This window comes from Neolamprologus brichardi, chromosome 5, assembly GCF_056152115.1.
Source record: "Neolamprologus brichardi isolate AB-2024 chromosome 5, ASM5615211v1, whole genome shotgun sequence".
NCBI lineage: Eukaryota > Metazoa > Chordata > Actinopteri > Cichliformes > Cichlidae > Neolamprologus > Neolamprologus brichardi.
The window spans coordinates 25,348,218-25,364,845 of record NC_142108.1 but is presented as its reverse complement, the minus strand read 5'-3'; the positions used below and the strand labels follow the sequence as shown (position 1 = coordinate 25,364,845).

Below are 16,628 nucleotides of genomic sequence, written 5' to 3'. Positions count from 1 at the left end.
CTAGGGAAACAATATGCAGTGCATCTCTACGTTTTTCAAGCGCAGCCATCGAAAAATTAGATATGCAAAATAACAAGGAAAATTTCACCTTCAATAAGCCATTGCAATTCAAATATGTTGACACGTTTGGAGAGAAAAATTCTGTTGCGCTGCATGTGATGTATAAGTAATGCATTCCTCAATATCGAGCAAGGTGGCTCTAAAACGGACTTCCAGCTCATCAATGGGTAACATACTGTGGCGGTTAGACGCCATCTTTCCTGCCATATGTGTGAAACCACCTGGATGGGATCCTGGAAAAACGAAACCAACACATCAGGCCCATCTGACGGGGCTACAAGGATTCTCAAAAAGTGCCTAAGAATATTTAAAATATTGATTTAATGTGTGTAATGAAATTTACAAAAGCATCGATTCACATTTCAGCCCGCACTGCAAAATCCATTCCAGATTTCATCACACGTATACTGTAGATAAAACACAGTGAATGCCCATTGTGTTGTGTCAAATACGAGGTAAGTAAAAGCCACAACTGTTGCCCCCAACCAACAACGTGGTATTAGTCTCCTGAATCCAACGCTGCTTACAGAGATGAGGTAGTCAGTGAAGCTTGACAGTAGTAATGTGCCCTTTCCACTCAGCTCGGCAGTGCCACACTAACAGCAACATCTCTCCTATATTCCTCCCACCAGCAGTGGGAAATAACAGCAGAGCTAAAGCCACAAACACTACAGCTGGTCTGAACAGCTCATTAGTCCTTCATTACACAGGGTGACAAGGTGTCTTTGTCCTTTTCTGAGTGCAAAGTCCACATCTTCACTCTAAGGGCGAAGGAGCTGAGTGGACGTGTGAGTGATAGGCGAAAGCAGGAAGAGTAAGAAATAGTAATGGGAAGAGGAAAGAACAGGGCCTGCCAGTCAGTATTGATCAAAGCCTGTATGCCCACGTATGTCCTACTTTGTTAAGGTCTGGTTATATGGGAGTGACTCAAACCTCCGCAGACTGTTGGAGTTTGTGGAGCACTGTAATGATACTGAGACTGGATGTTGAGTGCCTGAAATAACGAAGCCAAGCTTGGCAGTTTTCGAGCAAAATGAAATTTGTGTATGAATCAAAACAAACAAACCGAGCTCTGTTTTACTATCATATTCAGATCCCCTACTGCGTGACAATCTACTAAATAAAAAATGCCTTGATTGGTTGAAATTTTCTTCATTTTCTAATCAATGAAAGTGTTTCAGAGTCCCGTCGTATTCAGCGTTCCTGCTGCTTCCAAACCCTTTCCTCTGGCGTGATGTGAATGTAAACAGGGTTATAATTTTAGTAAATGTATTGTTTTTGTTTGAGTGAAACAGTTTAATAACAAATAAAAACACTGTTCCCTCCACCCCGACACACACCTTCTGTGTGTGTTTGGTGTAAATAGGGTTGGTCGGTGTGAACACGCCTCACAGTGTGACTGTAGCAATTGTATGTGAAGAGACACAGTGGATGTGGCGGTGGGGGAAAGAGTTGGTGGCAATCCTTTTTAGGTCAAGAGGGGGTTATTTTTTTGTTGCAGTGCCAAATGAATGACATCTAGGTTGAGCTCTGTTAGTCTTAGACTGAATACAAGAAAACAAGCTTTTGGTTATTCTCAGCTGTTTAACACTTCTTAAAGCTATATTTATTTTCATGGCCAGCAGGAGCGACTGCAAGGTCGACTGCATTAGAAAACGCTCCAACTTCTGACTTAAAATAATACATCAATAATTTTTTTCCTGATGAGCATGTGGTCTCAATCCTTACTTTTACATCTTGATTGACAAGTCGCTTCCTAACCATGCAGCCCTTGCTGTCACGACCATTTCCAAAAAGTTGTAAAGTGAGGGCTTGCTGTGAGGTAGTTGATCACTCTTACTGAAAAGAAACAGCCTGATGGAGATGGATAACTCTCTACAGCAGCACCTTTAGTCTTGCCACACTTTATCAACTCCACCAGTCTGAAGCTAGAAGATCTTAAACTGCATAGGAAAACCACAGAAACGGTCAGCACATTATTATAACCCTTTGAAAGCTGCATATGTAAACATTTAAGCATGTAAATGTTAGCGATAATCCAAATAGCGCATAGTTAGCTCTGCAACCTCTGAACATATTTTTGTAAATGAACACAAATATGGATTCACTTCTAAACCTTACAGAACTTCACAACCAACAAGTGAAGTCGCGAGGGGTCTACACATTTCAAATTCAGTCTATGCATAAAACAGATGTGCGCCAAATTAGAGGTGTGATTAGTGGGAACTAATGCTGATCTTGGCAAGGATTGGATCTCTGCTTCTGATCATTCTGATCATTTTAGCACCACTAACAACTCAGACGGCAACAGGCGTTCTGAGTAAAACATTTTGATTAATATTGGCTAGATTACCATGAAATTTTGCGCCGACCTAGATGGATCCAAGAGGTTGAATCACAAATAACGATTAAATGATGATCCATTTTCATAAACAGGGAAAATCTGTTGAGGTTGGGTCATAAACTGTACTTTGTTTTTAGAGCTGAACAAGATAAACGGTGTACTATCTGAGCCTTAAGAATGTTGTCATTGTCATGCTAGTATTCGCATTTGTTTTCAGCTACAGACACAGCAGTGAAAAGTGCCATTTGGAGTCTCTTTGAACTACATAAAATATCTTTGTGTGATAAAACTGATAGCTGCTTTTGAATTTCTAAATGTGTTCTTTCCTCTATTATTGCTTTCCCCTTTCCTTACAAACATGGTATTTTTAAGCATTTGTCAGCACTATAATTTTCACGTACTCCACTGGGCTAGAGTGAATATAATTAAATAATACAAAGCTGAGAGTCCATACAATTTTGCAAGTGTTATGACAATCCTTTGGGGATCTGCTGAAGGCAATTTCAACACCATAGGAAGTATTTTCTTGTTTACCCAAACAGACTAAAAATGATATATTTAAATAACACTGTGCAGCCAAGGCCTTGATTGTGAACACTTAAAAAGACTCTCACGATGAGCAGCAGGGTGCATCAAATGAAACGGGGCACATGTCCAGCAGAGTCACAGATAAATGATTCAGAAGTACAAATCTCACAAAGTGGTGAACATCCATGTGGGGAAACAATGAAGTGAAGTAGAATTGAGTCCATGACCCTTGAGCCTTGAACCAAGTCATATCTCTTCCTGTAGGTGCCAAATACTTCTTGTCTAGATCCTGGATATGCACCACAGCCCCTGTGAAGTCAGCCCTCTTGAGTCCATATTAGTGAGGAAGACAAGGTTAGCAAAGTAGTAACCAGAGCTGACCTGCTAAGCTCTGTGGGAGATACTGTGAACCAGAACTGCGTGGTCATTCAGCTGATTAAGCTTGTGTCTCTGGAGAAGTAGACTACGGGAAAAAAGGTGAAGGAATAAAAGCAGACACTAGCTCGACTAAGTCCTGTTTATGTGGATTTTGAAGCATGCTGAAAAAGCAGCTATTTTTGATTTGAATATCCAGATCTGTCACGTTATTTTTCTGAAAAAACCAAAAACAACACCTATAAAATGTATCTTATATAATTCTGATTTTTGAGGAAGATGTTTTTTTCCTCTACCTTTTGGGCAAGTACATCAGCAGTTTTATGATAGGCATAGGGAGAACGAAAACATCAGTAATTGCAAATTGAAAAAGTGATGAAATGAAGGTGGTACATTTTCTACTGCTTTCTCCCCCCCGAAAATGTAACTCATTTACAATGAAAAATGAAAAACACTTTTATATGAAATGAAATGAATTCTCTTAATTGGTATTGTTTCTGTTTGTTAGTTTTTTTTAAATTAAATTCAGCAATTAATTTTATATGTCATAAACTTTTATTTACCCAGGAAAGGTTGACTTGGTACACATGCTCATTTAAGCTAACACCCTGTCCATTTATACAGCCACGTAGACTTACATCTGGGAGCTATAATTAAGCAGTAATGGTTTGCAGTTTTGCATCGGAATACCATATTAACATTGCCCAGAAGAGTTTGTTTTATGTCATTCATTATTGTGTACCTCAGCTGGAGAAGTCACCCTGCTCTAAACCGCTAATGACGCGCTGTATAGAAGAACACCTTGGAGAATGACTACACGAAAAATGGAAACAATGACAAAGGCAACACCCGTGATAATTTTCTGGAGAGAATGGTACACATTCTGTGCCGCAACTTTGAGTGGCACAGAAAAATAAAACGTTTTTTCTGAGCAAGAACACTGTATGACTCTACAAGGGGTCTGTGTCTCTGTCTATGCAGCAGCTCCAGGCAGTAAATCTTGATTACATCACAGATTAGAATGCTGGCTCTCTAGGATGGCTGCATAAATCTTCCCAGAAAATGAAAGGAGTGTAAGTTTGCATTTCTTCAAATGTTGCAGAAAACAAAAATAGAACAAAACCACTGTAATGTGGATTTTCACTGAACTCATTTATTTGCTCGCGTAACCTTTTGGAAAAAGTCAAAGATAATCTCTTTGAAGTTTATTTCTTAACCTGTTTTTAAACAGCGTCCACATTTCTTAATATGATAGGTAACCGTAATGAGATGCTAAATCTAGATGCAGTTGAAAATATAACATTAACTAATATTTCTTAGAACAAAATATCAGCAGGGAACATAAACGGATGTTCTAACACCTGAATTTTAGCATGCAATCATTTCTCTTCTGTCATTGGCCATGTGGAAATGAGATTTCACACAGACAGGGAGTGACAACAGCTATCAGCTGCTATCAGCTCATCAGCTACTTGCTAACTATATCTGACTTCTTTCAACCAAATACATTTCTCTTTGTTCTATGGGCTTTTTCATAACGCAGGTTTACTATCAGCTGTGGAAATTCAACATTATTCAAATACCAACACTAAGTTTTGTGTTTTGCTCTGTTTTATTTAGTTTGAAGCAATGTAGAAAAAGCACTGGCTGTTTACATTTTTAGCAGTTGTATACACTGCCAAACTGTATGTCCAGAGACAGTTTCTTTATTTACCTGTTTGTTGAAGCTAGATATTTCCATGACTGTGACAGAGTTCCCGCAGCTCGCCCACACTGAGTCGTCTAACACCAGCAGTGTCCGAACTGGCTCTGTACCCAGGCTTACACATCTACGGGATTCGGGGTCCCAAAGATCATCTGAGGAACAAAAACAGTAACGAAATGAGAAAAAAAAACCAAACAAACACCACAATGCTCAAAACTACAACCAACATGTGAGAAAACCCTTAAAATCAGAAAAGGCTATTATCACAGCTAGCCTACAGTTATATTAATAAAGTCTGAACACATGTCCCACTTCTGCTGGAGCCCTTTCACACTGAGTAAGGCAATTAAAGTCAATTCTTCCCACTTGTACCACAGCAAGTTAGCTTGGTGTTTATAACACAAAAAAATAAAAAAATAAATATAAATAGAGCTCTTTAACACTGTTGAGCAATTACGAAAGCTTCAGCGGAGAGGGTTCACGGAAGAGATTTGCTTTGTTTTTTTCATTCTAATGAACAACTGTGAGAGAACTACAGGTTGACTGAAGATTGTGGACTTCCATTTGAAATACCACACACTGCGTCTCGCCACACACTGCGTCTCGCCACACACTGCGTAACGCCACACTGTGTAGAACAATGCTTACACCCTTGCCACCCATATCCCAACGAGCCTGGTGTACACTTTAGTGCATTTCCTAACATCTTTATCACCAGGTCTTTTGCCAATTAAAAAATAAAACAAAACAAAAAAACTGAAATTTTGGCTCTCGACACCTCATCCTCGTTCTTTGGTTCATCGGTGTGAAAATGAAGCAGAGTTTTAATCACGGGGCACACACTGTGGCTACCACAGAAGCACATTATAAAGTAAATTACACGAGAATTTCCTTTGCTATGCGTTAATGAAGCAAAATTAGAGAAGAGTGCATCCAACCATTTAATTAACATTTTGAATTGTTTATTTTTGCCTTTCAGTGCAGAATAGCTTTACAATGCCTTCTGACTTCCACAGGTTAATTGTTTGGCATGTTATAAAGGTCATTTTTTTCACCTTTTCAAAATTCAATCTTGTAAATGTCCCTCTGGCCACTATCGCTAAGCAATGCCACGCCGTTACTTCTCTCTCTTTAACATATGGGCCAATCTTGTTGCAGTAAACCAAACTTCCCTCCCACGTTTTGTGTAATATTACCATCGCAAGAGTACATGATATTCAACATGCACTTCACAGTGAGATAAGCAGAAGCATGCTATTTATTGTCAACAGTTTATTAAATGTATTGACAAAGGTTTCAGCTGAAGCCTTGGTATATCCTGAATGCTGTAGACTTGTTTTCAGACAGCAACATGCTAGTCAGGGGCATAAATCTCTAACAGATGTGCCGAACCCACAAACATTCCTGGGCAACCTCCAGAGCTCTTCTCCTGTCCTCTTTTTTAAAATTTTTTTTTAATGCAAAGCATGAATAGTAATATTTAATCGGTATGCAGCAGCTTGGTGTAATTAATCATCTTTTCTGCTTGGGAGGAGAGAGGAGCACAAGAGGCAAGCAGGCAAGCCTGTTGACATACTGTGGCCAGGTAAAAGGAATCTGGTGATAGAGCTATTGTGCTCCTGCTGGCTGTGAAGACTGCAAAGCACTGCTGAGATGGTGTTAAGCCCCCTTGGCCTTTGCAATGCCTGACTAAACATGGCATGCCATCTACCACATGGTGTAGTGTTATTTTCATACTTTCAGCAGGTGTGAAAATCACTGGGAAAGGGAAGTGTAGCGTACTGAGAAAAGTGATTCCATGGCAATAATTTCAAATCTAGTCCAAATATATATATATGTGTATATATATAGATATATATCTACATATATATCTATATATATATCTACATCTATATATCTATCTATATATCTATATCTATATATCTATATATCTATCCATATATCTATATATATATCTATCCATATATCTATATATCTATATATCTATATATATCTATATCTATATATATGGACTAGATTTGAAATTATTGCCATAGGAGACATATATATATATTACATAGATTAAATCATTTTTATTTTTAGATTATTTTATCTAAACATACACACACAAATTTGCAGACCAAATTAATAAAACAATTTACATTTGAATACAATAGATGTTTTATAAATACCTAATGAGAGAAAACAGCAAACCCATTTGTACTAATTATTTCACTGCTGGGAAAAATATTATTGTTGATTAACGATCCCCATTAGAAGTCAACCATAAAATACTTTTTAGCCCATTTTGGTTTTACATCTCATTAGGAGTTGACATCAGTGCCATGCAGGTGCCTATCTGTAGAGACACAAAAAGACCTGAAATATGGGATGACCTCACATGAGTAAATAACCAACAAAGTAATCTAAATTTAATTTGTTGTTAAAAACAATGCTTTCTGCCTGTGTAATTGGGACTGTTTTGCACTGGAGGAAAAACAACACACATTGATTTCATAAAGGAGAAAGCCTCATGTGCCATCTCTACAGGATATACATGTTTTAAAAAAAGAAAAAACAGCATTTTTGGCATTTATTTAATATAAAAATGCATTTCTTTTCTTTTCTTTTTTTCTTTTGCCTGTCCCGTTTTGCTCTTTTGCCATCAGAATTATTGTCTAAAGGCGAAGAAAGATGCCCAACGGATATGCATTTATTTTCTGATGTCTTTATCATTTTATACCCATTACAAAGGGCAAACTACACCCAGTGTCAATGATACATCCTTAACTTCCTTAACTAGCACACAGACACACACACACACACACGCACACACACTCACAGACAGGTAGCCACCCCTGACAGACACTAAACTATAGCCAATCAGTCTATGGAGCAAAGCAGATTCAGGAGCACCTTACCACTGTTATTTCTTCCATAAACCATCATGGTTCCGTTCCGCAGTCCTGCAAACAGGAAGCGGGAGGAGTGCTTCAGGCAGAGCACAGGGCACCCCTCTGGGTTATGGAGGGTCAGTAAGCATTGTGCTGCAGTGTCCACACTGCCATAGACCAGCACTCTGTAGGAACAACAGCGGCACAAGCCAACGTGATAAATGAGCATCATTTGAAATGACAGAGTGGCTCATTTTCATGCAGTTTGATTTAAGAGTGCACGGAGCATTGAGTATGTGGGACTACTCCGTCTTTCTTGTGTTTGAAATGCCATCTGAACTTGGCTGCATCTTATTGTCTTCTTCAGGATGACAAATGCACATCACATTTGTTTTTTTCTGACTGACAAAAAATGTTAAGTCACATTGGAGCTGACAAGCTGTGCTAAAATGCTGAAATTGTGTTTTTTTTAAAAATTTATTTATTAGTTGTTATTATTTTATTATATCTTTTTTCCCCTTGCCCCAGAATAGACACTTACACTGAAAAGGAATATGTCAGCATAAACAAACTGCTGACATATCAGTTCCTATGCAAATGACTAACACTAACGTTAATAAAAATAACTAAATTTATAAACATAGGAGTATTCTCTGTCTAAAACAACAACAACAATTTATGCACTGTTACTGTGACAGGGGACTGAGATTAAACCTATCCCCTATCTCACACAGTGAGGATCAGAAGGTTTATTATTTGAAAATGAAACAGTGATCTTAGCTAAAGTCGCAGTATTGATGCTGTGTTGAGGTTTCATCTCTGATATCTTGCTTTGATGAAATACTGACAAGCAAATCTATATTGCTAGAAATCCCAGGGGACCATCACAGAGAATAATACAGCAGATTATTTTAAAACAGAAGATGTCAGGTATACCCAAAGCCATTTCCTCCCTTATCTTTGAATTTGTGCTTTTTCTGTTACACTAAACATAGCTTTAAAAATTGGCCTTTTCTGACATTAAACCTCTCTTATATTTTGTGTTGCTCACCGGCCATCGTCTAATCCAACACAAATATTGGAGCCGATTGCCGAGGGTGTCTTATGAACTCCCGACTCCACTTCGTCAGTCGGGGAAGGTAGCGGAACATATTCTAGACATCGGACTGGAGAATCTACTTGCAGGCTTTTTACAGCCCGTGGGATGGGTCTGTTGAGAGAAAATATCTCTATCTGTCCTTGGGAACCTTCTGCTCCGCCAGCCACCTGTAGAAAGAAAAAAACCTTGAGTGAAAAAGGTTGAGACCTCATGTTAAGCGGTACCAGTGGACTGAATCATAATGCCACGGATAATAAGCTATTTTGCTGAAAAAAGGATACCAGTAGCAGGGAGCACAACCGGAGCAGTTCTCTTAGATCACAATTTCAGTGTATGTTCACTGAAGGCAAGAGGATCGTATCATGATTAAACATTATCTACCTGACAACAATGTAGACCTAAAAAAAAAATCGAACCAATTATCCTGTTAAAGCGTTCTGTTTGTAGCCCAAGCTCACTCCCTTTTATATTCTTTAGGCTATTAAATACCATTATATAATGGATTTACAATGTCATCGCCAGAACATCAAAAAAATCTTAAAACTTGTGCGATCTTTTCATCAGTGAAGAACAGAGGGTTCTGAAAGGCTTTGAGTCGTTTAATCATGATGGTTTTCGTTACTTTACGAGATCAAGTGACTGATCTATTGCTGGAGTCAGTTCATTACAAAGAAAAGAAAAATCATTTTCAATTAAATGTACTGACATCTGATATTAACAAGTCCAAGGTCACACTAAACATGTGAGACGCTGCTCTCAGTTCTAATATTCAGATATATACAAGGTTACAAACTGAGCTATTGACAGCTCAGTTTCATGGACGCCCGATGTGGAGAAAGTTTTCACCAATCAATGACTGTAGATGTCGCCCACTTTGCTTGATGCTCCATAAATTTGTCATGGGTGGTGATGCTTCACCACCCATGACAAATTCCTCAAGGCGATTGACGCCCTGAGCTGTAGCTAAAAGTCTGCCTCAATAGAAGCTTGATATCCTGTGTACCACATTTTTACTGCGCATTTATTGGTCTGTGAGTAAGCATGTCAAAACCAATGCTGAGAAAACTAAAAGGGCAGGAACCCTCCAACCTATCTCTGATGCAATTCCAATTAAGATGACATCGCTTTCATTCCTAAACAATTAAAGTGTCACTTTGAGTTTTCAATATGATTTCATTACTCCTGTGAGAAACCAAGGTAGATGTACATACAAAACACAATGCTGTTCTTGGAAAAGAACACACACAGCAGCTTGCTGCGAGACAGCGAGGATTTATTCCCTGTATGAATCACATCGTGCGAATGTGACAGGAGCTAAATATAGTCTTTAGCTCTTCTCCTCCACGCTCACCCTTATTTGCATGCAATCATTTGTTTGATTTGTATCAGTGTGCAGAATCTGGACAGGAGCAATCCTTCGAGCTCTTGAGAAGGAGCCAGAACAAATAATGCTCTGTTGCACAGGGTGAAACGACGATAGGGAGAACTTATCTTGCAGGAAGGAGCCCAAAAATGGCTTCAAAGGACTATGGAAACGGAGCCAGAGGCCTAGACCCCTTCATCCTGCCTCTTACACAATTTAACATTCACACGTCCACTTGTACCCAAACAGCCTTAGTTTAACCTATCCAGGGAATCTGTGGTGTCCACACAAAGACTTATTTAAAGGGACAGATACATTTGGAGTTATGCCCTGGAAAGAATCTTTGCCTTGGAGAAAGAAAAAAACAAACTTTCTCTGCCAGCATTAATGAGATTATTCTGCAAGCCGTGAGGAGGTGTGGGAGAGTGGTTATGATGGCACCCTCTCCTAAATTCTTTTCACCACACAGAATGAAAACCATGGGTCACTACATTGTTAATTTCCTCTGAAGCTGTTATATTTTTAAATTTCTCATGAGCTATGAAAGGTAGCTTGTTGAATAGGTGCGTAAAGAAAACGCACAAAACCAGAATTCATTAGGCCTTTATCTAAAATGAGAAGTAGGAAGTTGGGGAAAGTGGGACAAGGAAGGTGAAGGCAAACAGGGAAACACTGGGGTATCAGTATGATTAGACACAATGTCATTACTCTGATCAAAGCACGCAGAAATCCCCATAGCCCATCTCACTTTAACATGATTAGTGTCATCCCTTATTTGACAAGCCTGCCAGGGAGGTAGAACCAACTGGAGGCGGAACACTCAGCCACTAATTATTCGTCCTGGTTCCTCAGGCCTTCGCTATCTTTTTCTTTATTGGAAACCATCTTTTTGTTACACTTGGTACCATACTGTATAGAACAATCACCGTGATAGTAAAAAGAGGACCAGTGTATTTACTACTCAGGAGCTGCTTGTTCTGTCTGCAAGGTTGGTTTGCGTACTGTGCACTACTGCGTAAGCAGAATGCAAAGGAAATTCACTCCTGAGACTTTAATTCATAACAAAGCAAAATTACCTCCTGAATGGAGTTTTGTTATAGAAAACATTCAACACAAAGGACTCTCAGTCCTTTAGTTTCCACAGGGAGATATTTTGAACTTATGGAAGAGCAATAAGTGTAAAAACAATTTTTGTAGTTTTGTTTCCAAACAAAATTATAAATACGTCAAGAGATACATTTCCGTTTTTTACCGAGCAATGTTCCATCTGAGTAAACCCCAGCATTTTCTCTTTTGAAGCTTACTTTATGATGCTCAAAAGAACTGAATGGGAAAATTGCACAATTTTAACTTTCATTGTTGGTGTGGTTTGGACTTTCATTTGCAGTGGCCATTGTACATCATTTATTTATTTTCTTTCAGCAAATTGCATCAGTACATTAGTCATGATTTTCAACTTGGACATTTCACTCATTAAGATCTGATATGTCATTCAAGTGTCCTGGTTTAAAATAGGCAGCATTAACACAGCACGCCCCAGATAGTTGATTCTGTTCAACAGGACGTAGCGTTTTCAGTGGGAGAAACGTTTCGTCACTCATCCAAGTGACTTCTGCAGTCACCTGGATGAGTGAGCATGCATCAAGACATTACCATAGCCTGCTTTTCAACTGTGGGAGAACCCAGAAGAAGAACCCAAAACAAGCACAGGAGAATATGAACAAGCCACATAGAACCCTTTTACTGTAAGGCAAAAGAAACTTACATTTTTAGCTTTGATGGTCACATACAAAATGCAGTTAGTTAACTGAAAAAGATTTCAATTCAGACACGGTAAAACTGGAACTTTGAAAGAAAACATTTAGACAATGTGGGTCAGCAGTTAGAGACCTAGGGAAGTTCCTGAAGTTTTTGAAGATCTGCAAATTTAACAAACTACGCCTACAGACGTCTAAGAAGGTCTGCAGATGTCCTTCTCACTCTGATTTGACAGAACAGATGGTTTCTATTATTCAATACAACTGTTTCTTCTAGTCTAAAGCATTGCCATCTACATGTACAAAACCGCGTCTCACTGCATCGTTACAAGCATCAAACCTTCTTCTCTGATCTCCACGTCTGAATGCCTAATTCAAATTCATGATTTAAAAAAAGTACTCACAAAAACTGTGTGAACCAACTTCAGCTTTTTTAATACATTAATCCCCCATGAAATGTTTATTTTACCTTATTTTAGGCCACTCTGCTCCAAAAAAAGTAGAAAGTTAGATCAGCCTGTTCTCCCTTAAACACTGATATCACAAGACCCTAAATGGTAATGGCACCATATCTCCTCCTCATCTGAGTGAGCATCCAGTCTTCTTTAGAATACCAACACAAAAGCAATTAAGCCTGAGACACTGAGCCATAGTGTGTCTCTTGGAGGGCCTGTACTTGATTTAACCACCCTTCTCCAATAAGAAGGGGAAGAAAAAATTAAAACTGGAAGATTAATAGCAATAATAGATTGTTTGCATCATTCTAAATTCTCCCCGTCTTTGTCGATTCAGCTAAATTTCCACAAGTCCCGAGACACGATGCGATAGTCAGGCTCTGCAATTTTCCTCGCTCACCATGAAACATTCTGCAGCAGTTACTCGACGGTAGCCTTTTTACAGAATGAATTCACAGTTTTCAGGCGATATTTTGCAAAATGAAAAATGTTGCATATCCTGCTCTTAGCCTTGAGATAGATTTTTTTATTCGCTCTTTAATGAATGAGAGGAAAATTTAGGATGGACATTTAAATTGTCATGGTAATTGTGTGAAAAGCTTAAATAATCAGTACCAATAAAACAAGCATTCTTCTCCCTTGAGTTTAGTCAATGGACATGAAACAGCATCTGTGTGCTTATATACACTCCTGTACAGACAGGTGACAAATTAAAGGAAAGCCAATATTCAAGCGTCAAGGTCACTGTGTGCTTCCAGAACTTTACTGAATGAGAGTAGATTTTACCTTTCCTGTAAAATCTACTCGCTGTTTTGATGATGATAGCAGTTGAGAGCACTATCTCCAATAGATGGCCAGTTTGGTGGAGATGTGGTTTTTAAGGTTATAGCCTAAAGCACTCCAGATGAGATCGCCCCTCTCAGGAACTAAATGTTTCATCACCACCATCAGATCTCTTCACTTTCAGAGTGAAGAGTTTGTTTTTTAACTTTAAATGCCTGTAATGTAATGTCTGCATGCGTATATAAGGATGTTACTTACCCAGAGGTATCCTTGAGGTAAGGATGTACTTGCTGCAGAGAAGCCCAACAGCGCACAATGAACAGGATTGTGGAGAGCAGCTTCAAGCTTTAAGAGACAAAAATGAATATTGCTTATATAATGTGTTTATCACGGCTCAATACCTTAACTTTTTTCTTTCCTTTTACACTGACAGAACCTTGTTATATACTTTCCCACAAACATTACATATTACATTCATATTACATCATCACCCAATGCAAGTTTTACACCACAGCTGCCCTAAATCATTTTTTATGTTTCTGGTTAATCCACCAGTATGTGCTAGCGTTTTAATCCAAATTATATTTTTAATGCTAAAACATAATTATTGTTATTGTTATCCATGAATTTTAAAATTCATTAAAAAAAAAAATCAGTAAAGCAAATCATTACTGTTTGATTAAAATGCCAAATTACAGTTATTTACTGGCTTTCCCATAAAAAAAATAAAAAATAAAAATTGCTTTAGTGGTTGAATATCATGCTTGATTAATTTCTGGCTTTCTGGCATCAAAAGTGGTTTTGGAATGGATAAAGCAGACTAATATTATGCTTCTGGAAAGTTCTGCCCAAAGCCCAGACCTCAACCCTATTAAAAGAAAATGTAGCTTAAAAGCTGGGGCTGTGCCAACGAAGCAAATAAATAAATTCTACCAATACCGCCAAAAAGAGTCGTCAAATGTCTAGCCAGGATTATGGAAGAAGCTTGTTGATGGCTACCAAAAATCATTTGGACGAGCTGGTTTTATGAGACATTTAACCAAATATTGGTAGGGGTATATGTATACTTTTGACACAGTGCGTATTAGAGAAAAGCCAAAATAATTTCAAACTTGTTCATCCAATTGTTGCTTTTTTTATTTGCTAAAAGTTTTTGCTGTACAACTATATAACCTTTAAAAAAAAAGAGCAGTTGAAAGACATCCTGAAAAGGCCAAAATTACCATGATATCCATATGCCCATGATGAGTATATGTAAACTTTTGACCACAACTATATATATATTCTTTTTACTCGTTTGCTGTTGAAATACTCATGAGTTAATATTCTAAGAACACTGACACAGAAAAACACAGCTTTTTTCATGTAATGTCCTATTATTATATAACCAGCAGGTGTTAAATGTTACTTTGCATTCTGCTACCATTGGCAAGATCAAAAGAACAACACCAAAACAATGTTTGATGTTCCAGCTATTGTTGGAGGCAACTATTGGGGTTCTAGTTTAGTTTGAGCTTTCTTTATAAAAAATGACTGGATTTGTTACTTTTCAGTTTAGTTTTTTTTCCTTTAGTGCCCTCAGCTTCCTTCTTATTAACTTATTCGCTCTATGAATTCTTTTGCTCAGTGCACTTTATACATTTTGTTTGGCAAACTTTGAAACACAAAAATAACAATTTAAACATAGAAGGCAAAGGCAGAAAAGTGAATCTCCTTATTATTTCCACGTGCAATAATTTTGCAAAGATTATTCCCTTAAAAAGCACCCGGGATTTAGTATAGCTGCTAACTTTACAATATTAACTTGTCAAACTTGAATGCACTTTGATGTGAAAGACAAAGTACCTGTCAAAGTATTTATTATCAATACAAAAGAGCTAAGAAGTTTTTAAAAAGTAAAATAAATCTCAAGTTATTTGACAGGTTGTAAATGAGACATTGACATTTGCAGTGTGGAGTCTATACCCGATCAAACCCCGAGCTTCTCTAACCTGCAGTCTGTCATATAGGAAATGATTACCATTTTACTGTATGACCGCTAAGGGTGGACTGTGTGACAGAGAGAACAGCTAATTGTGTGTTTTCGGGATGATGGGAGGTGACAGTGGGTAAGGTGCTGCTTTTGAGAATGGGAAGGGTGAGTGAAAGTGAACAGAGTGTCAACAATAAGAGCTGCGCGTCTTTAACTGTCGTCCTCTATGGCAGCAAGCATCAATCACAGGTAATTTATAGCCACCCTTGTCCAGGACCCTCCCTCTTTTCTCTCTTGTTGGGTGTGTTTGTAAACACTAAACAAAAAAATGGTAGCGGATAGCTCACGGCTCCCCTCATCTGCACTGCGAGGCTATTTCTCCACTCCCTCTGTGTCTCTCTCCATTTATTCAAATTCACCCCACAGATGCATGGCTGGTCCTCTCTATCAATCTTTCAGTCCCAATTTCCCATTTTCTAGCACCGTTCATGCTCCTTTTATCCCTGCTTTTTTCTTCTTTATCCCTGCCTCCCCACCCCTTTTCCCCTTCTGCAAGCCCTCCGTCAAGAGCTGTGAAATGTTTTTTGATAGGTAATTAAGTGGCAGCCATAATAGGTATCCATATGGAAGCCCTGTGGTTAAGAGAAAGAGAGTGACGGTGGACCAGAGGGACTGGAACACTATAGCTTACGGTGCTGGCAGCACAATGGTGGTTGGAGTTTATCAGTCACCTGAGACTGGTAAGCATTGCAGGCCAATCTTCCCAGACCTAGATTACTTTCTGAGTTAGCAAAGTCAGTCTGGCAGTACAAATGGGAGCAGTATTCAAAAACAGGAATGTGCATTCGGATCATTCGGATAAAGAACTCATTTGTAAATGAAGAGGCTCCTTCCTTAATGAGTTATCCACCATTCGAAAAATTTGACGCCTACTCTTGTAAAAATGATTGCGGGTATAAAGAGGAAATCTCATTTTAGAATATTGTATAAGTAATTAGCTATTTGCTAATGACCCCTTATTATGCTTAAAATCTTAAACAGCACTTCTTTCCTTATAGGGCAATTATTTAATTCCACACAATCATGTGATAATTAGTGTGAGTCATATTTTCTATATTATCAATCTGAAATGAAGCTCTTCAACTGCTACATGAACAATTTGAGTGGAAATAGCTCACAAGGATACCAAGCCAAGGAGAGATCTGGCTCCCATTAAAGTGCAGACAGTGACTATGATCAATACAGTAAACCACTGGTCCACTTATTGAAGTTCTTTAAGCAGCCAGTGGAAAGAGCACGGGTGAGCATAACAAC

General features: G+C 38.4%; 1 protein-coding gene across 3 annotated transcripts in view; it reads right to left on the bottom strand.

The window, feature by feature from the left end:
- arhgef10la (Rho guanine nucleotide exchange factor 10 like a) overlaps positions 1 to 16,628 on the bottom strand; it is a 114,027-nt gene that overhangs the window by 9,342 nt on the left and 88,057 nt on the right. For all 3 annotated transcript variants that reach the window (XM_006782919.3, XM_006782921.3, XM_006782920.3), the window contains 4 exons: positions 13,601 to 13,687; positions 8,937 to 9,151; positions 7,913 to 8,070; positions 5,022 to 5,164 (listed from right to left, as the gene is read on the bottom strand). In XM_006782919.3, coding sequence (XP_006782982.1) covers positions 5,022 to 5,164; positions 7,913 to 8,070; positions 8,937 to 9,151; positions 13,601 to 13,687 — 603 coding nt within the window. The remainder of the gene's footprint in view (positions 1 to 5,021; positions 5,165 to 7,912; positions 8,071 to 8,936; positions 9,152 to 13,600; positions 13,688 to 16,628) is intronic.